Source organism: Battus philenor, unplaced genomic scaffold (genome assembly GCF_028537555.1).
Source record: "Battus philenor isolate CCGP_79_NKW_IND1 unplaced genomic scaffold, ilBatPhil1.0.hap1 SCAF_5, whole genome shotgun sequence".
In the NCBI taxonomy this organism is placed as follows: Eukaryota; Metazoa; Arthropoda; class Insecta; order Lepidoptera; family Papilionidae; genus Battus; species Battus philenor.
Genome location: NW_027181715.1, coordinates 9,307,690 through 9,330,270, shown reverse-complemented (window position 1 = coordinate 9,330,270; position 22,581 = coordinate 9,307,690). Strand labels below are relative to the sequence as shown.

Sequence of the window (22,581 nt, the reverse complement as noted above, 5' to 3'; positions counted from 1 at the left end):
GCGTGAACCTTGAGCTAGCGTCTTAGAGTCAAAACAGCTTTTCGTACGCCACCGCGATAACGGATTCTAATCTCATGACGAAACTGTTGCCGTGTAAAAAATGAATCTTCGTAGTGTATAAGGTCAGGCGCAAGGCTCCGAGCATATCTATACAATTTGGTATTATTTTTTGTACCCAAAATGATTACTTACATAACTATGTTCATCTGTAAGTTATGGCAGTAATGTTAACAGCACGAGAGACAATATTTCGGTATTTTTGTACACGATCTGAAGTTATACAACATTTTTACATTTAAAAATAACGAATTTATAATTAGTATTTAAAAGGTTAACGTAATCCAGTCAACGTTTACATTGCTTCGATAATTTATATATAGGTACAGTACAAGAAGAAAAGCTGTTACGATTGTCACTTATTCAAATAGTAAATACATAAATTAAAACACGTTACTTTTTATTTTAATCTGTTAAAGGTATTAATTGTTACGAATCTTAAATACTTTGTTTTAAATGTCAAATTATTATTATAAAGACAATTACAAAATTTTATTTACTGGGTCCTCTTAAAGATGTGCTTCCTTGTCTAATTGTAATATTATATAGATATGTTTATTGAGTAATCTTAGTTTTAGAAAATGTGATAGCCATTGAAGTCATGTGATATCTAGCTGATACGATATTTCATTTGTAAACGTAGCAAATGTTTAACCGTCTGATAATTTTTGAGGTATAATTTTAAATCATCTTTATAACATTACAATAAAATTCTAGCATATAAATCCGGCTAAAAATCTATTACCATTTACTAGAGATGAATTTTTTAGATTTACGAGACTTAATGAAAATAAAAATAGACCTTTCATCTGACATATTGTTATGATTTACCAAGATATTGTATCTGTATGGAATGTCAGGTCTCGATAGAAACTATCAAATTTTTTGTAATCAATTAAGTAATAACGATGTTATTTGTTATATAAAAGTAATCTAATAATATACACTCTAAAATATGAACTAATTACCGAAAAAAATAAAAATAAACAAACTTTATTCCATGAATCATAAAATGCATCCATTATCAAATCTCATCGATGAACACGGCCTGAACATAGACGATAGGCCGCGAGCGATGCGGAAGTGGTTGGCCACCAGATAACAATTGGCTCATTTTATTAGCGCTTTGCGATAAGGCGGCCTTCGCACACGTAGCGACGATGTGCCGACGCCTTGGACCTCGTGACATCGCGGCCTCGTCGGCTTTTAGCAACAACAACATGCATCGCCTCTGAAGGCCCTTTCTAAAGCCCTGGAAAGTACGGTGTTTTGATAACTTACATTTAAATTGTCGATTCAACAATAAGTGTTATAAAACCGCAATTGAAAAACTTACGTAACTTGTTAGCCAAAAAACGTCATCGAGATTTTTGTTAACCCAGCTAAAACCTTTTTTAAGGTAATTATTATTATAGTTTTCACCGGACTGGGAAGCCGCGGATCTACTGGATCGCTCAGGCAAACGTTCCTGATCGTGATACAGTTTTAAAATTTTCTCAGTTTATGAACACAGAAATATCATTTAAAATTTAACCATGAGATTATTATTAAATACCTGAAAAAATATCAAATTCGTTATTAATAAAATATTATTAAACAATCGGTATAATTATTGACATATCTTATCGTCCGGGCCATTGTTCGGGCGATGCAATATTGACAGTCTAATTAACTGTTAATAAAACAGGCACCTAATGATATCTCTGCAGAGGTATATTAAATATAGATTATCATACAAAATTATAGTCTGTTCTATTAGTTAACGGCATGGTATTAATAAATGATATTGACCATTACAATTACGTAAAGGCATTTGTAATAAACGGATTTACTGTTAATATTTTTCGAATACGATCGTCAAAATCGCAAAATGTAGTGAGATACATGATAATTAACATTATTAACATTATTAGTATTATTTTTTTATATTTAGTTGTAGTTTTAGTATTTTAAAATCAAAGCTTAAAAGTGTATTATTAAATTAATGTTATTATAGCATTTAAGAGTTTTTTGTTGATCGATACGTGTGGGCTTGATTTGTTGTCTTATTTATATGTCTGATATTATAATGCATGAATAAAACTTTGTAAATTTCATTTGAAAAGTGTTGAGGTTCTACCAAGCTCTTCGCAGCGGATTTTCAAAATTGATAGGATCATTACATATTATTTTTAAATAATTGAAGTTTCAAAACTGCATGTAAATGCCTACTTGAATAAAGATATTTTGAATTTTATATACGCATAGAGATAGTAGCGGTTCTTCTTGACGCTGACCTTTCTATTAACAGCTTCCTTATATTGATCAGCTGTACGGATGATATCCGGACATAGAGGAGTGCGGTCTTTCTTAAGAGAAACTTAAGTGCAGCTTTCCGCATATTGTTTCATTGGTTCGCGAGGCCGATTCGTTACGAAACCGAGGTTACACGTGCTCGCCGATAATGCGGCTCGTGCAGAATTTCCCGGCAATGCGCTCGAATCTTGTCGGTGTCCTTATCAGCGGCTTGCTGCTAGGCTGCATGACATTTCCTCATGTTTACAGTGGCGACAAGGCGACGCGATACCGCAAGGTTGTGATTTAAAAAGTTAAGGTTGTGTACACTATTATATTGTGATATTTGCAGTGAGCTCCTACCGTACTTTTACCTTCGGTAATATTGCTATCGCAACCTGTCAGTACAAGTTATAGAATGTTAAATTTAATGAGGTTACTGACCTTTATCATTTCAAAGTGTTCTTTGCTCTTTTTACGTACCAATTCAAATGTCATCTAGGTACTAAAATTATACTTTTTTAATGAAGGTTTTTATTTATAAAGACTGAAATCAAGCAAGTATGAAGTAGCATGCGTATGTTTATTTTCGTTCGTGAAATCTTTACCGGAAGCAATCAAGATTTGAATATAAATATGTATACTATAGTGATCTAATTTTATTATGATCGACTACTCAATTCAAAGGCGGGACGGCGCGCTAGGCTTATGCAACGTTCGGCTTGCACGCGCTCCGTGATGCAACAGCACCGAACATTGTAACTAGCGAGCGACGTCAGCGCCTTGAAGGCGGAGCCGATCCGTTGCTCGTGTGCACCTGTAGCCCCACGATAATACTTCTACGTTGCCATTATTACATTTGTAAAGCAGATAAACTGGAGAAATACCAACTGATACTTTTTGCTTTTATATAAATGTATTTTTTGGATGAAATAAACGGAGTGGTCGAAAAGTAATAAAACACGTTTTTATTATTAGTATTAATACATATTAAAATTAAGTATTGTTTATTATCTGTCGCTGTACACTGACAAGTTATTGGCGTGTCGCATACCAATAGGACAAAAAATTAACGTAACATATATCAGAGTGATCACCTTATCTGATTTATGGGAAATAGATACATTCACACCTTTAAATCATTTACATCTATAATCAAGCGCCAACTATCACTCTGTATAAACGCATACTTACATAAAAACAACATAAAAATAACAAACATATTCACTGGCAATGATAGAAATCTTTTTTTTAAAATGATTAAACAATATTAAGAGGAGTTGCTATTATTGAAAGAATAAAGCACTCAAAACTACCCCGATTTATGTTTGTGCTATTAGAGCTAATATTAAATAAAAGTATACAAAATAAAACTTTTATGAATAATGATAAATTATATAGCAATAACTAAAAGAGGGCAGATCTGTTTGGATTCAAATCTTCAATATTAAATTCGTATTAAACGACTAAATGACTATATATATATATTAAATTATACACTACGTAATGTATGTAGCGGGCACTATGTCAATGTTAAGGACGTATACGTTAATGGACTACGTCAAAACATGTCTTGTGAACATAGTTACTTTTTACACGGTAAGTATATTCTCCAGGTAAAAAGTTGTAATTTTTTATAGTATTATTACGAGTACTATATTTATTATTGTTAGCGTAAAGGTTTGATTAACCGTTCAACTATTACGAGGCATAAGTGAGTATTCGTTTTATAAATAATACATGTATTTTCTGAGACCTTTAGTCGTAATTAACACTTTGATTCACTTTTAAACATTCCAAAGCGCGGTTTGTACTCGAATAAATATACATATTTACGTTGCATGCAGAAATCTTGCAAGGCCTTGCTTGGCTATAATAATAGTGTCCTTATCCAAGGTCTGCCAGCTGGCGTCACTCCTACACCGAGCAACAAGAGAATTCGAGTATACATACATTAGCACAACGCGCGACAAACATCATCGACATTCAAAGTGTAACATAATCTGTACCGTGTGTATTAGAACATAGATCACATTGTTAAACATGTGTTCGAAATATTTAAAGATTTTTTATTGGAATGATTATATATTATAGTTATATTACAGTAAAAGCAAAATTAAATCGTCAATGTTTTTGATGTACATTCAAATCAAATAATACCTTTAGTTGAACGAGTCAAGAAGTGAAGGTTAATGTTTGCTATGCAAAACATGCGTAGTATTAATAAAAAAATAAATACATGTCCATATTAAAGTTAACCAAACGTGGTGACTTCAGAATGTAATGTGATACCTTTTTAATTTATTCAAAACGTATTTGTAATACAAAATGGCTGTGGTCATAACTATGTTTATAAGATAATTAAGGTTCTAGTCAAAATAAACACATGGTTTTACAAATTGAACAAATAGAAGGTTTTAAACTTTTTTTTCATAAGTTGAGACGAAAAAAACTACCTTCAATTTTGTCCCCCTTTATGGTTTATATTTGCTCGATTAGAATAGAATGTAGTTAAGTAAGGCAACATTTTTTGTTAAAGTTAGCTTGTCTAAAAGACAGATTTATTAAAGGTATTTTCACTGTAAAATCATTCTGTTCTCTTCTATAGTAATGTATCTTTTTTTTCTTTTAATATGTACCAAATACATCTTCATAATTTTTTATTAGTATCTTATCCAAAATAATCATAAATTTCGATTCTTCTAATCCACATTTCGAGATATTTTATAATTAGAATTGATAAAATTTTTCTGTGATTTTTAATTAATTTATTTGGTTTTTAATCTATTCTAGAATGCCCATGACGAGTCTATGGACAACGGTCTGCCGTAAGTGGTGCAGAGGAACAGGTTCTGCGCACGGATCACACGTGGGCAGGTCGCCGACCCCGGGGGCGACAGTCTGAGGAGTGCCACCGACCCATCGGCACCGGCTAGACGACACCCGCACCATAAATATATCATCCTATATAAACATGTAATATAAAACATCATTGACTAAACCAACTGTTATGATAAAATTGAACTTTTATTCAGATATTAGCTGTCACCCTGCCCTATACAGATTTCTTGTCAGCTTCGTTATCGTTCAGGTAAATAGCAGATAATGGTTATACATGTCTTAATTGTATTTTATTGCTGCTGTTAAAATAATAACATATTCGTTAAATAATTAAAGCATTTTTTTATTTTTCTCTCCCTCTTTGTATTATTTTTTTTACTGTTGGAAATAAATCGCTGTAAATGTTACTTTATCGGTTATACACGAAATAAGAAAAAACCACCCAACTCGGTTGGAAATAACACAAAATTGTAATGTAAGTAACACGTGCCATGAAAATATCAAAGTGTTGCCAACGATGTGAAAATGACAATTGAAATTGGCGACACCGCGTCTGGAGTACGTCATTGAATCTTGCTGCATCAATAATAGTTTCCAAGCATCGGTCGCCATTTGCTAGATGCTAAAATTTGAATAAAGTTGACTGTTACTTAGCTAATTTTATACGTGAAAGTCATAGTCAAGGAAGCTGTGATACTAAAAAAGATTTAAACCTTTGTACAAGGAGGTTTGCATAATATAGGTTCTATTATACATATTTACATTATTTTGGTCAGACTTTCTGTCTTCTTTTTGGTTTTAGCAGAAATCACATCAAGTGGAAATGAATTCATCAAAAAAATTATATTGTATAGCATTTTTATACAGTGTTCACACTGTCTGTTGTTAAGGAAGTAAAAATTTATGCCAAAACTAACTGCTAAATATGTAAAAAAAAATAAAAAAAATTCTACAAAAAGTTTTAAAGATTTAGGTTAATAGCAAAAACATATTTGTGCACCTCAAAAAACCTTGTCCAATCACCATCAACTACACGGTGGGCAGTCGTATATTTAAACAAATGTGACTAAAGCCGTGCCATAGTAAACAAACGTATTCTTTAATTATTGAATGGCACCAGTGGCACGTGTGTGCCGCGAATTCGTCAGAAAAGTTTGCTATTTAACGTTGACATGAATTAGTTAGCATAACTTAAACAAACAATAAGTAGGTAATGGTGGTTTCGTGTAAATATTTATTACGTAAGCAATGGGTAACAGTGACACGAGGCTAGTCCGCCCACGTCGCCCGGCCGCCAACTGCTAGCGCAAGGTTAGCCGGGGAGCGTGGGCCCGGAACGTCTTCCATGCCAATACTACGCTAACGCTCCCCAGCGATCCCGTTACGTCACTAGGGCTACCTATTAAAATTTTTAGTTTTTAATTCTGATTTTGTAAGCACTTCACTGTAATAAGAATATATTGCATACAAGAAAAGACTGTCGGCTGACTCTGCAACAGGGAGAAGAAAAGTCCGTATCAAACAGCGACAATTACCCTCAAACAAAATCCACCAATATAAATGAAAACCAAAACATCCTGACGTGTAAATTAGAATGAGAATAAACAAAACCTCACCTTCCAACCATCTCTTTGTCGTTCAAAAGCATAAACCTATAGTATACAGTTTCGTATTAAAACTCTCAGCTGATCCATAAATGCATTTTACAATTTACTTATCTCGCCTGAAGTTATTTGCGGCTTGTGAAACATAGATAGTCATCAGACCATCATAAATAACTATTACTAATAGTGACTTCGCTATGGTTATTTACCGATGGAAAAAAGACTTAATTAATTTAGTAACCCTGTCGGTAAGCAACCCTGGTATGAGATGCCGATCGCGCGACGTACCTTGTGTGCGTCAGTGACAAATTACATCTTTATTTATAGTCCAAGCGCAATCGCAAAACATTTTTGTATAACCGTTCCACACTATAGATATTCCACTATTACCAACAAGACAATTAATTATACACGTATTCTACAAGTATAACAACAATTTTCAAACGTGGTAAAGTGTTAAGGTTTTCGCAATACATAATGTTTGTATTATTTTAATATTAATTGTTAATGAGTATTGATAAATTTTTAAATTTTCTTTTAATAATTAAAAAATATTGTATCGCGTTACGGAGTCCTAAGAAAACAGGTTTAAATAGCCTATTTTATATATACAACCTATTTTTACATACAAAGTAATCCAGAAGGATTACTTTGTGTGAAGCTCCGGATTTGCAAATATTTTACTTCCGAATTTTAACGTTTGTCTATATAAATGAAATAAAAATCAGGTACGTTTTTATCGCGGAACAAACACTAGGAAAATAACTTAGTTATGTAAATAACAAAATAATAATCAATTGTATTGTTGACCATGAAATAAGCCTTCGTGTCGTAACTAGAAACATGTTTTTATAAGCATTTTCGTTTCTTCGGGCTTGCAAAGAAGCTTTAATTCACTCAGATGAACAATTGAACATCGACTTTTAACTATTGTAAGGTGATCTGGAACAAACTTAACTAATGATTTAAATATGTGTTTGTGTAATACATATTATATAGGTCATTAGTTTAGTGTAGAAGTTCGTTTTAAACAAACACTTATTTGAGATGTGACTTCATTCTATCAAGGTTACACATTACGATTTTATTGTTTCACGTGGCGCTTGCCCGAGCCGCATAGTTTGATTTACGACATTCGGGAGAATAGTCAGACGTTTGTTTAAAATTTCTGTTTCCATATCAATATCAGAAAGTTATTTTAGTGAATTTATGAGATGAAAATAAAAATGAAAGAAAATTGAAATAGCTATATTGTAACCGTGATTTTTATGAGTTAAACTAAATAATAAATTTATTTAAAATCGTTGCATGAAACACGCAATACAATAATAATAATCACACATAAAATAAACACACGTATAATAATTTTTATCTCTTATATATATCTTACTTGTAATATTATCTATATAATGAATTTGTGATGTTTTAAGTAGAGTGGACTGCTTTTGCATAAAAAAAATTAAATTAGAAGGCTAACGCTATTAACGTGTTAATAATTATTCGTTGTCAGTTTTTATAATCAATAAAATAAAAAATAAAATGTAGCTGTTGTCATGCGTGTGTAACGCGCGTGATAAGCGTCATTATCGATATATTTAATTGCATTTGCTGGTCGATAGTACGCGTAACGCGATAGTTGGTGCGTCGAGCTAGTGCAGCTTGCCTCATAAACGTTTTTACGACAATTTTACAATAGAGTTGCATAAGCGAGCGGCCGCGGTTTTGCGCCTTGACATTGTGCGACACACTGAACTGAGCACGTGTTTGTAAATTATTACACGTACAAATAATATGTTTTTCTCGAGTCTCCCGCTGTTCTGTACAGAAGCGGTTTTTCTAGCGAATGATATTGTTTACACGTGCTATCTAAAATAAGGTAGCTAGAGTATAGTTTAAATATTGACATAAAACAAAAAACAAGAATTACCAATAATTTATGCACCGTGACCGCATTGGTATAACCGTGAACAGAAAAATAAATAGTAATGCTGAGTCCATGGTAAGGATTAATTTTTGTTGTGGGCACTGGAGCACTTCAAATGATATTATCAGCAAGGCTATATTCGATTGGTGTTGGGCGCTGTTAGCCTAGCTGGCTTTTATAAGACAGTACACAATATGTGACCATAAAGAAATTTATTTTAATAAATTTTAAGTTTGCGTATCTCAAAAGAGTTTTATTGATGACCTTTATTTCTTCTTTATGGAAATTCTGTGACCGATATGTAATAAAAACTAAAGAGAGAAATCCTGTTACGCTTTCAGAACTTCTAGACCAATTTTTAGTATTGAATTTGAAACCCCATTTGCTTTTGGCTCTGTTGAGGCCTATGATTCTTTTATCCGACAGGGCACGTCGCCCGTGCCGTTTCGTCTTTTCCGCTATATATCTCATTATCAAATTGTTATTAGGCTCAGTTATGTTTTTTTTGTTGCATATGTGGTACAATTTAGAGAAACCTTTTGATCTATATATCCTTTATTAACAAAATACAATTAAAAGTATTACGTTTACAACACAAAATTATTTATTTCTCCAACTAAATTAAACATGTTCATTAATCATGATGTTTGTAATTATGTTAGCATTACACAATATTCTGCATCTGCATAATCATATTCATAAATCGCTTCAACATCTAGCTGAGTTTGCGAAACTAGGAATTGGAATTGCATGGCTACCCAGTTGTGATATAATGGCCTTCAGCAATAGAGAACAGGTGGTTTGCTGGTGAAAGTGGCGTACACAGCTCGCCTCCAACATAACGTTAGCGCTATTTAGCTTGTACAATATCTAAAGGCTATGACACAACAGGATTTGTTAAATGTCAGATAGCGTAGTATAATGGTGCTGCAGTTTGCAGATTGAGTCATCTCCATTAATCATTGTAAAGCATTTATGATTGTACACAAGAGGTATGCCAGCTGCTCAGCGAATAGACTGCAATTGACGATGCATGGTTGGAAACAATAACTTTAATCTTATAAGTCTCAGTCAAGGTTCAATAAAATTCAATAAGCGTTTTTTTAAAAACCATCAAATTTATTTTATTTTATTCAGTTGCTAACAATTATATAAAATATATGAACATAGGTTTTATAGTAATAATTTGTCAGAAAACGATTCTAAAGAAGCTCTTTGTAAAGCTTATACAAATGGACGATTGTGCATCACAATTTTTTTAATTTATGTGTATTTTTTTAGTATTGAATACATTTATTAAGTGAAGTCCGGTATGAAACAATTTTCGTAAAAGTTTGATATTTTTAAACATATCTGGAATTAGTAAGTATTAGTCTCGCAATTTTATTAGTCCCGGAATAGCTAACAGTTTAAATTAATGAATAGTTAAAGAAACCGTTTCAACACCACGCGTTTTAACTGTGTATGTTATAAATAATTCATTTTAGCGTAAATTTTACAGAAACTCTATAATCTGAAAGCGAGCCCGATTCAAGTCACGGTCTAATTGAAATAAGTGTTGGCACGGTGCTTGGACACGTTCAACGTGATGCCTATGTAATATTAGTGACGGTAAGTTTAACTCCTCCCTCAATTTTTCACAAAATGTTTTTCTTCGGTACAATTGGAATTCTCCTCGCCCTTGCGTCGTTTTCCGCACAACAAGGAGCGTGAGCCTCTTTGGAAAGAGGTGAACTACGTTACTCCATCATCACTCATCTTCGGTGGTGTTAATTGCTTCGGTTATTGTGGTATCACGTGTGCTTCGGACCTTACCGGCCCACGGCATGGGGCTGTCTACCCTTCCAGGCACCACGAGTTTTTCCAAGTTGTCATAGCTTTTCCTGAGTATGTGAATGAATAACTCAAAAATCCTCTTTGTGCAAGAAATCGAATAAAGAACTACTGTAGTAAAATCACTGAGGTACTAATATTCAGTCACAAAGGCACACGATTTTTATTAATTATGTTTAATGAGAAAAGTTAAAATTACAATCTTAACTTTTCTCATTAACTTGTTATTTCTATTATATATTTATCAAAAAATAAATAGTTGTTTTAATTCGTTTGTAACAGAAGCGTACCTTTATTATACCTTATACCTTTATTATAACAGGTAAACCTCGTCAACATGAGAAGCAAAGAAAAAATTACGTGAAAGATATTCTTTTAAAAGCATATCATCAATTCTTGTAGTCATAATTGTCCGGATATACTTTTTTGTAAACGTTTTTATCTTCTTTTTATCGCTTCAAAATTTGAAGGACATTTACACACATAGTGCCATATATTAGTGTTTTTGGAAGTTTATTAAAAAGTTGGTGTTTCTCACTCGATTCGCGTGGCCCGCACTGTCTTTTTGTTGACTGTAATTTCATAAAATTCGTTCTTATATCTAACCTCTCTTCGGCGAAAGAAATATCTTTAATAAATTTTATTTCTCAAGAGTATATATATATATATATATATATATATATATACTGATATATATTAGTGTTTGCTCTTTTAAAGTTCTCTATAAATAACACTACAAGAGAATGAAGGCACTGCTGCATTGTTGCAGTTGCGTAATAACGTTCATGTCTAGGTATTAATACTCTTTGTTCTTTAATGTCGGAAAATACTTTACGTTCATTCTAATAACGAAAGATAAAAGAATAATTAACACTAATACACACAAAATAAATAGTCACAATTGGCGCTGTTCACAATTCGAACTTTTATCCGACATACATTATATTACTATATTTATTCGAAATATTAAATTATTAATAATTGGTGATATTATAATTTTATTGAACTCGTGGTTAGCGTACACGGAATTTGTGACGAAGACTTAAGAAGATTTGCCCTAAACATGTAAATTAATACATTATAATCGATTGATACATACCCTTTTCTTGCGAGGGTGTAGTTCTTCGTAGTCCATAGCGATACCTTCATCGCTGAATGACGAGGAAACTGGTGGTGGAGAAGGTGTGCCGGAACGCCATGAAGAACCTGAGCTACTACTGGCTCCTGGCGATACGGACGAACGGCCGCCCCATGCACCTGTTAGAGTAACACTTATTAGTTCCATCTCCAGATCGTTCCATATCGGTTTAAAGCATGGATTATTAAGAAAAAATATCATGTATCATCTATTTACTAGTAATAGGCTAATACCTTAGAGTTGTCATTCGGCTTCCGAGGACACCTTCGAATCGAAAGTAAAATAGCTTATCGAGTAACAGTTTAACAATTTTACAAAATTTAAATCATGTTTTTTTTTTTTTAAAAAAAAACTACAAACAACCGGATATTATTTTTGTTACGAATATTTTTTTGCATTTCTCTTCGCTATAAAAGATACATTACATAAATGAATTAAAATCATTCACATTTTATTTGGATAATATATCTGGCAAAAATATCGTTAACGACATTTTATTTATGAGAAATATTCAATTACAATGTAAGATAGTTCTGTGATTTATCTGAAAAACTGATTTTTTGTGGTACACTTTATTTTTAAAATGATTAAATTTATTTACTTTAAACATCGATGGTCTATCAACATTTCCATAAAAAAATAAAACAGAAATTAATATCTTAACGGGTATATGGTAGGTCACTTTCACTCAAGACCAGCTATTTTCTTAATAGATACGCGCACGCGCTATACAACTGAAGATGAATCGTAAACTTTTACAATTAGTGACGTTAGAAGGGGCGTGTCTACTTTGCTTTTTTATAATACACTCAGCTATTAGCCAATTTCATATTTCAATTAATTAAAAATATTTTTTTCGTAATTTATCAATAACATTTTTCATAACCTCAAAATTTTAAAAAATAGTGGTCACATTTTCCTGGTTTTATCAAGCGGTATATTTCTCCTTGATAGTTGTTTGAAATATAAAAGAGTGAAATAGCTCACATTAGTATTATTTTCTTTATTATATACATACGAATGAATAGTGTTATAAGTTTCTCTAAAGATATACGTATGTGTTTTTTGGTCATATTTGAAATTAATTCTGTATCCATTTATATTTCTCCCCGCCAGTACCTTTTTGTTACCATTATTATTTTATTTTGTTATTACTATTGTAAGAAATAAAAAATACAATTAAAACAGTGTTGAATTAAATGCAAAAAGTATGTTATAAGTTTATGTGTATGTGAAATGAAAAGGAAAACGAAATAATGTTGCTATATAAATCAATTTCGCTGTCTTATCAGACAGAAATCAACTCAAATTATATGAATTCTTCAAACATATTTCATCTATAGATCGTTTTTATTGTTATAATGTAATTACGGTTGTAGTACACGAATAGTAGAAAAGGTTATCACCTAATCGGAATACATAAGTGAATTGCATCGTGCGCAACAATTGTTGATACAAATTGAATAAAATTGAAGTCTAGATTTAAAAATTGCTGAATTGTTCTCCCTGCTCCTGTACCCAAATAAGTGGATCGCATTAGGTCGGAGCTCATAATATGAGAGCAAAGTTACATCGAATACCTGTCTAGACGGTGTCTAGACTGCTGTCTAGACGTTATCAACCTTTTGTAGATTTTACACAAAAATCCAACCGTTTACAAGTCTCGTGGTATAACAAAATGACGTTACTGTTGAATTTCGGTTAATCTAAATAATGCTGTGACATTAAGAAATAAGTTTAAAATCATGAAAGTCTTAGTTTAACATAAATTAGTATCACAAAAGCGCATATGAATGTAGATCACTGATTCTAGATAAGTATTCCTTGTTTGCATTCCAAAGATCGTTAACTGTTTTTCTAGCGTATTGCGGATTGATGCATGTAAACTAAGGATAACGAAAAAAATTGCTTGAAATATAATCATGCGTAAAATTTTTTTTTCTTTTTTCGTAAATTATTAACTTGCATACATCAATATAAACTTCTCTCAAAGCGGAGTATCTTCACTGAACTACAATTATCAATCGTCATATTTCTTAATTTATGACATTTTACTAGTAAATGATATAATTTCAATTTTAATGATGACGTTTGCTCTAACTATTGTCGCAATGCAGGTTTGGTCGTTTATGATTCAATGAACTTACTTGGTCGCGGGGAGTTGGGTGAACAGCTAAGCGACATGAGAACTAAAGCTGCGTTACACTCGTTCATCTGGTCGTCACGCTCGCCGTATCCCAAGTCGCAGGAACTGCTCGGTCCACGTTTACGGGATCTGTACACAAGTACACCCGTATAAATATAGTAACCATTACAATAGAATTCTTAATAAACAAAATGCTTCATTCCTGTCATGTAGACATGCCCCACTAGGTGCAACAACGATACAGTAAAGGTCGCGGGAAGTCGCTGTATGCGGGCAGTGAACGTCCAGTCAGGTTGGCGATTTTAGGATGCCTATGTCTTATAGTGGGCGTCTATCGGCTAATATGACAAGGTTGATGATGCCTGTAATAGAAATTCCTGAAATTGTTACATTTTATAACAAGTTGCATTGTCTGTGCCAATCACTATTATCAATCATCATCACCATCAGTTCAGTAATAGGATGTCTACTGCTGAGCATAGGCCACCGCTATATATTTCCGAAAAGACTTTTGGAAAAACTATTGGAAGAAACCAGGATCCAGATTATTAATAATTAAATGAAATTTAATTTGTGTAAAATACACAAATTTCGTATATGTAAAACAAAATAGAGTATAAGTCGTCGGCGATACTCCATCACGACATACGTGTACATCTTTGTTTACTAATATTTTCCTAGTTTACCATAATTAATGGGCAAATAATTTTGTCTTGAAACTTTTAATATTATGAATTTCTATAATGTTTAAGAAACTGCTAGAATTTTATATTTCATGTATAACCTGGGTGCTTGATGACTCGTAGTTAGTAAATTATTTATTTATACATATCAACTTATGTACGGTAATAATTGCACATATTGTGATTATATAATATAATTTCGAAGTACCTTTTCAATTTTTTTGTTAATACTTTTATGAAAATTACAAGTCTTAATAGATATTAACAGATTAATATTGATGTTTGCTTGAAAAATTTCTTCACCATAAATATTCAGAGGTCGACCTCTATGGTTACTTGTCACTCATTTAAATCAAAATTATTATATTTAGAATCCTGATAATGGCATCTACTCAAACCTTTAGTATAATATAAATCAGTCGCGAAGACGTGAGTGATGTTGATTATTATGAGTTTTTCATAATGTATAGTCAATATTTCTTAAATCGATCGATTAAATAACATAAGACGCAAATTTTTTTTTTAAAAGTTGACATTTCTGTATAATAATCGGCTCTATGACTTAAATACTTAACACTGCGGAGCTTGTATTATGATTTGTCTAGAAATTATGTAATATACAGCAATTAGATAAGTAAATAAATTAACATTTTTTAAATCAATTTAATATACGAATTATCTTCTGTCGACTCACAAAAGAACTAAAATCAATGTATCATAACTACGTAATTAGTTTTGGTTCTATTTTTATTTTATATTATATTACATATATGCAATTCAATGGTATAACATTGAAAGGATGTGTAAAGGACCTAAAGGTTAATAGTAGACGTCCTCGGAGGCAAAGGCCGCTTCGTTGTGGTGCGTTGTACCGGCGTACGTTCGTTGACTCAAAGCGAACGCGGCCAGTCGGGTGCAAACGAACCGCCCCAATCTATATATTTCACCGGCATCTTTATCAGAATAACATAAAGGTTATATGGCTAAAAAGATAAAAAAACGCACTGAATTTGTTTATAAGCAGTGTACATGAACAACTCTTAACGTTCATAGTTTGATTTCCGTTAAACAGCGACGTGTAATTACTTGTTGTTAAACCGGTTTGAAAACAAAAGTGTTGGGTGCGAACGTCTTTATGAAGGTAAACCAGCAATATTGCGTTGTTGTAGATAAAAAAAATCACATCGATCGCCGAATACGAATGCAGAGCCCAGATACAAGGTGTGTTCACCCCGCGCCGACGCGACCTTACGAGCACGGGGTCACTCCTCGACCCGAAACACATGATTGCAGGTCATTACCATTACAACAATATCGTGTCAAAGCAGTCAACGGGTCTTAAATAGAAAGGTAATGCAAGGTTAATCAACTATTGAAGTTTATCTACCTTCTACATTGTGACGTGAGACATGAACAAACATGTTTGCTGCGTATTAATATCTCTTTACGCTTTGCTGCGTTTTTATAATAGTGTTGCTTAATAGGTGAACGAAAAGTGCATGGAGTTATAGTTAATATATTAATCGTTTTAAAGTATTTATAATTATTTGTAACCTTTAATCTGTAGTTACAGAATTATAGATTTTTACTGATTTAGCATAGTCGCAACGAGTGATGAAGAGGGCTATGCTAGAGATTTCTTTAAGAGATCCAAATAAGAATGAGGAGATCTTTAGACGAACGATAGAGACCGACACAACCCAGTGGATTGGCAAGGTGAACTAACAGTGGGGAAGTTACAAAGTGCACAGAATAGATGGCCGTATGACTTGAGGTTCAGGAGTAGAGGCCAACGATCGGCAAGCGCAGCGTGGGACATCTGCCTACAAGGTGAATAGATGACCTTTTCAAGGTTGTCAGAAAACGCTGGACGGAGGCCGCTACTAATCAGTCCGATCGAAAACCTTTGAAGGAAGCCTATATGCTATGTAGACGTCCTATGGCTAAAATGATGATGATGATGAAACTTTGATGAAGAAGTTGATAAAACGTTAAATTAGCATAATTTTACTATAACATGTTGACGTAATCAAGTGTTACTCGAGTATATATAGCGCTCGAGCCAATGGGTATTCTCGGATGTGAACATTCTTGGCATTACGATCTTCATTGCCGAGATTCACGCTTCGAACTGATTCATAGCTACGAAACAGAGTCGGGTGTTTTAAAAATGCACATTCTATACATTGAATAGTCGCTACGCGTGCGTATATACGCGCAGGTAGCAGCTGTGTACATCGCGCGCTTTGTCCAAGTCCGTAGTATAACGTAGCATTGGGAACGACCTTGCAGCCGCGCGAATATACGCACGACATTGTTTAGAACTCTCGACGTTGATAATGCTAATAATTTTTTCAGGAACGCTTGATGCATAAGGAAGTAAGTAGTATATTTCGCTTTGTCATTTCTTTTTTCATTAAATACAATGACAAAATATATTTTCTTTATATTACTATGCTTGCTTAAAGTTAAATCACACAAACTAATTCGTGCTAACGTTCAAGGACGTCTGTTTCAAAGTTTATTACTCTAACAATAGATCAAATCGTTCGAAATTGACTCATTCGACTTACGGTTAATGTAGGTCGGGAGTTAGTATTTTTCGGCAGTATTTTTTACAAGGCGTATAACAAAAGTGAGATCAGACTAGAGCGGTACCCCGACTCGCGCGTGCCTTTGCACCTTTTGTGCCGGTGTTTGCCACGTCAATTTGACTTTACAGTCAATTAAATTTAACCCCGGATTTATTTTTTGTTAAATGACCTGTAAAAAACGTACTGTGTAAACGAGTTTTATTAGTAAATCTCGTACTTACTTAAACATTAACTGATCTTATTCTATATTATTTATTTAATTACAAATTTGCATTTTTAAGGTAAAAACAAAATGAGGGCAAACAGTAAGATTTTAAAATACGCAGGGTTTTTAGTTTCTATATAATAATTATCAATATAATTATTTTTCTTATACAGTCGTTGCTTATGCCCTGTAGTAAAATTATCATGATGATGATAACTTATTAAGTATGTGCTGATTAAATTTGAATTATTAAATGAAAAAATAATATAATTAAAAAAACAGAATGATGAATCCCAAGACAAAAACGTTATTGTTCCATCAGTCCGTTAATCGTTAGGTGGAAAAATTATGTAAGTATAGGCGATCATAATTTCTAGAGTTATATCTATTGTACAATTGCATAGAAAAAAAATGCGACTGTGTCAGACAATGCGAAAAAATTAGGACGTAGTGACGCGGGCGATGAATAATCGTCGATTTATTTTCAGAGAATGACGTGTGACCTGACCTGCACGATGTCAGTCACGTTTGAAATTATTCAGATTTTTGTTACTTTCGACTTCGCGTTAAATCATCCTTTTATATTTCAAAGGTCTGGGAACGATTTAATCAATAAGTGATAAGCTAAATATGTCACTCAATGTGCAGCGAGAATACTGAAATATAAAAATCAACAGCAGCTTTACGACACGAGGTGTTAAAACACGTTGGCCTTGTCATTTCGCAAACTGAAGCATTACTTCAACCAGAATATAGAAATATACATTATATTACTATAAGTAAAATAATTCAGTTTTTTTTTTTTTGCGTACAGCATTACAAAAAGGTAAATAAAATATATATTTTTTAGTTTTAGAGTTATGCGTTACATATTGTTTTAATTTAAGTTAAGTTTTATTGGTATATATATTGTATGATATAAAATAACTAAAATCTCTTTTACTGTCGAAATTTTTAGTAAAGCGTAAAAAAAAGGATAAGATACTTTACATTCGTCATATTATTAAATTCATGCCGCGTTGAAAATTACTTTTTATCAGAATCAATCTAATGTCAATGACGTCCGGACAAAGTTGTATGTTGAGGTGACTTTCCTGTGGCATTTCAGTTGTAAAATATCAGTCTTGTCATGATGAGTCGATAACGTTTCATCCGTTACGAAGTCACTCAGTAATGACCCGGTAATGGCATCCATATGTATATTTGTTTTTGTAGTAATAACATCAGAATATGTTTTATATAAATTATCTTCTTTGGACGGAGATTTTTTTAATGTACATTGATTCAAATAGATGTAAATAGTGTTTTTTTATTTCTATTTAATTTTGTTCTCTACGCTTATATTATATGTAACAAATCACAAAAGTAGTTTATCTAATCAATGGTGACCTGTACAGTGTTAGGATACAATAACTAATATAAACCAAAAGTTTTTATGCCTCTAATTGGTGTTCAAACTCAAACATAGGTCATTGCAAAGACAACTTCTGAAAATCCGAGTGAGTAATAGTCGAGTCGTATATGATGAACATTTTGTTAAGAATAACTGCACACATTGAATGGTTTATTATATTCTAACTACGTAATTCGCTATTTTTGCATAATATTAAAGACGTTCATTTTTGTAACACTTTCTCTAAGTGAAGGCGGCATGCCGACACCTGCCAAATGAGATAACGAGTCTTTCGCCGTCGTAGCTCCAACGAAAGCAAACGCGTATCCAATGTGAAAGTGCCTCCCCCCCATTGGCGCCGCATTCTCTTTGCACGTTGTGCAAACGCACGCGAAATACCTAATGTAAGTTACCATCGCATCAGTTACAATTCTTTAACATTCCTGTCCACCGCCTGCCCGTTTGTAATCTAGTTGGCATCGCTAGCTAATAAATCAAGTGCTTAACCAAGGGAATTAATTGTTTACATTAGAATGCCCTAATTTTATGCCCTCGATACGTTGTAACTGTTCATGACATTGAAAATCTAATTACCATACAACGGCCTTTTGTTCTTAATGTTGTTCGTTGTTCTACTCATGGTGACTTAATATCCGTACAAAAGTCCTATAAACTATAATGGTATCCATAAAAATGTAGATATTTCTCTTGGGATTTTAATATTAATCGAAGAACAGATAAGTAGGCACAAGTTAGTCTTGCGACATCAAAATGCGGGCGGTATTGCCGTCCTACTGGCCGACTGAGCTATCTGCCGAGGACGTTGTAGCATGCCAGATTAGAAACAATGATGAAATTAATACATATAACAGCAAATTAAAAAATGGAATAGAATATATTCTTTCTCTTCCCGAAATTAGCACTAAAAGTGTAAAAAGTAAATGGATTTAATTTGTCAAATCGAAACAGTGTCCGCGACTATCGTTGTATGCGGCACTTTTCTAGTGTGTCGTTCCATTTTTAAACTAGGTCACTGTGTCATGGCGGCCGCGCTAAGTACCAAGCAAACGCGACGCCATCTTTGAATTTCGTTGATTTTTTTAAGCATGTCAGCATCATCATAAGAAATCAATTGTCAAGTCTATATGTTGAATGAAAGATTAATAGGTATTCAGTTAAAATGTTGTAATTTATTTCGTAACTTTCTGAGAAAATATATATAAGAGTCACATTAAGATATTCCCTTAAATCAAAATAAATATTTATTGAACTGTTTAAAATATTAGTCACAATGACGTCGTTGTTAAAAAAAAACTGAGATATACTTTTAGACTTTCACCTTACTAAGCTTGGTACCATGATTGCGAAATTTTCTACATTCACTATTTGCCATTCTTTTTATTACACATCAAAAAAAGGTAAATTTAACAATAGTGTTTCTATCACGACATTGAATCTTTCGATCGTTGAATAAAATAAATTGTATGAAATAATGTTACAAAACGTTTGTTATTCGTAACCTATTTGCTTCCAAGCTGCAAATAAGTATCTTACATTCTCAATGCCTTATGGGAACAGGTTTATTGCAATCACGTTACATTGGTCGCTTTAATATACATGTATTATAATCTTATGTTTGTTCTTCCTTGTTAGTAATAAGGTTGAGATATAAAATGTTTTAAGTTAAATAATCTACAATTTTTTAGTCAAACTTAATATTTTGGAAATAAATAATTAGCTACGTATTAGGTATTACTTTATCTGTCTATATTAGTTAGTAATTAGATAAAGACAACTACAATAGATAGTAAAAAAATAAGTTAACAATCAATGTTGGCGAAGACTAGCGGTCGGTCGGTTTCGGCGGCGGTTGTGAAATTTGGACCGAGAGGTAGAGGTCTCACCTCTCACCATCGTCATGATGCAAAGTGAAACTGTAATGCCGACGATTGGCACGTAGCTACAGCCAATGGGTTTGTTCCGGTTCCAGTGTAATATTATTTCAACCACGAAATTTAATGAGAATAGGAAACTTTACTATGTTTAGTAAAGTTCCAAAAGATATCTTAGACCTTAATTTTATTTTATCATCAAATTTAAAAGTATAATATCATAAATCTTAATATAGCATTCAAGAGTTTTTACGTAATCGGAATGTTTGGAAATTGCTATGTTGATTAATTTACATAGTTTTATTATAATGTGTAACAGCAAACATTATTAAATTTCATTTAAAAAGAGCAGCTGTTGAATTTCTAGCCGGCTCTTCCCAGCAGATCAGCAATCCGAATCTGTGGTAAATTATTTCTTATAACTTTAAAATATAGGACTACTTAAAAGTGCACTTGAATAAAGACAATTTAAGTTTGAATTATGCCTATTCATAAAGCATCTGAAATCTTATTTATAGGGATTTAACTTTGAAGTGGTATTTAATAGCGGGTAATAATTAATCTACGATAATAAATAGCATCTATTGGAATTTTCTAATCGCTCTCACAGTGTTGCATTGTCAGTTCCTGGCGGGGGCCCAGCGGGGGGCGGGCAGGCGCGCTGAATGTAGGCAAGTGTGACAAGGACACGCCCGTACTCCGCGGTAACACTTCCATCCAGTTTCTAACGCTCGGTGCTGATTTCGCAACGTTCGCCCGCGCTTGACTACGTTTGCGCTTGTTAGGGCTATACCGCACTATATGTGTTTCAAATAATAAAAATGTTGCCAAATAATTTTAAAGTAAATCATGTATTCAAAAAGGTAATAATTGGCCCCAGTTAAATTGGATAGTGTAATTTTACGCATTAAATAAAATAATGAGTTTTATCTATCTGTATATATTTAAATGAGATTTCCTCTTACTTATCCAATCACCACTATATCTCTGGAACTATAAGTCTTATGAAAAAATTTTACAAATATTTTTTTGTCAAGTACAACCTGCACTTGACAAAAAGAATATTCGTGTAGCTTGGAATGAATTTCACAAAATTCTGGGGTACTGGGGTTGAGAGCGTGTTCATTAAACTATAGCTCTTACAGAAATATAATATGGCTAGAATATTATTTCAGGCATGTTAAATATTACCGAGAATGGATTTTATGAAATTATACCTAAAAATAGCAGTGAGGGCCACATGAAGTGGGGACAAAGCTGGTATGATATAGGTTGATTCAATTCATATAAAGCAACAATTTTAGGTTAACTGAATAGTTAGTTTAAAGTATGACGAATAAATGTCAAATTTAAAAGAGAAGATGTATATTTGTACTCTCATGTCCATTATATACATTTTTATGTCTAATGAACGTTACTAAGATGTACTACACAAAAACTATTTTAATCTTCATTTGGAAATCATCAGTGAAGACTAGACAACGAATCGTATGACATAAATTATGTGAAAGGCACGTGCGTGAACACACGTAACCACTTTCCCAAATAAATAATACGATTTTAATCCTTTCTTTTTTAAAGTTTAATAGTTACGTACGTAAAACATATTAATACTGGCTGCCACGATAGACTTTGTTTTGTCACTAGGTATTGGCCTGTCTCATTTCAATAAAAAGCAAATAAATCGCTTATCACTTTACGTAGTATCTTTACAAATTAAGGCAACTTTTTTCGTTAATAAAGGAAAAGGAAAGTGACATTTTCACCGTTTTCCTGACAATTTTCCCATTTTTTCTCTTCGTAGGAACCAACGGAACCTTAACGGAAAGGGAAAAAATAACGGGATTATAGAAACCATTCTCAAGTTGAAGTCTTAGCAAAATATTTGGTTATTTATTATTCATATATTTTAAATTTAATTAAAATTTTTGCATTTAAATCATTTATTGACATAATGAAATGCAAATTTTATGCATGGCGTTCGATATTTCATGTAT

At 32.8% G+C, this 22,581-nt stretch overlaps 1 protein-coding gene across 1 annotated transcript in view; it reads right to left on the bottom strand.

Moving 5' to 3' along the window:
- Glut4EF (Glucose transporter 4 enhancer factor) overlaps positions 1-22,581 on the bottom strand; it is a 60,554-nt gene that overhangs the window by 19,745 nt on the left and 18,228 nt on the right. Inside the window, exons 3-4 of the mRNA XM_068773110.1 lie at positions 13,819-13,946; positions 11,633-11,790 (exon numbers count right to left, since the gene is read on the bottom strand). Coding sequence (XP_068629211.1) covers positions 11,633-11,790; positions 13,819-13,946 — 286 coding nt within the window. The remainder of the gene's footprint in view (positions 1-11,632; positions 11,791-13,818; positions 13,947-22,581) is intronic.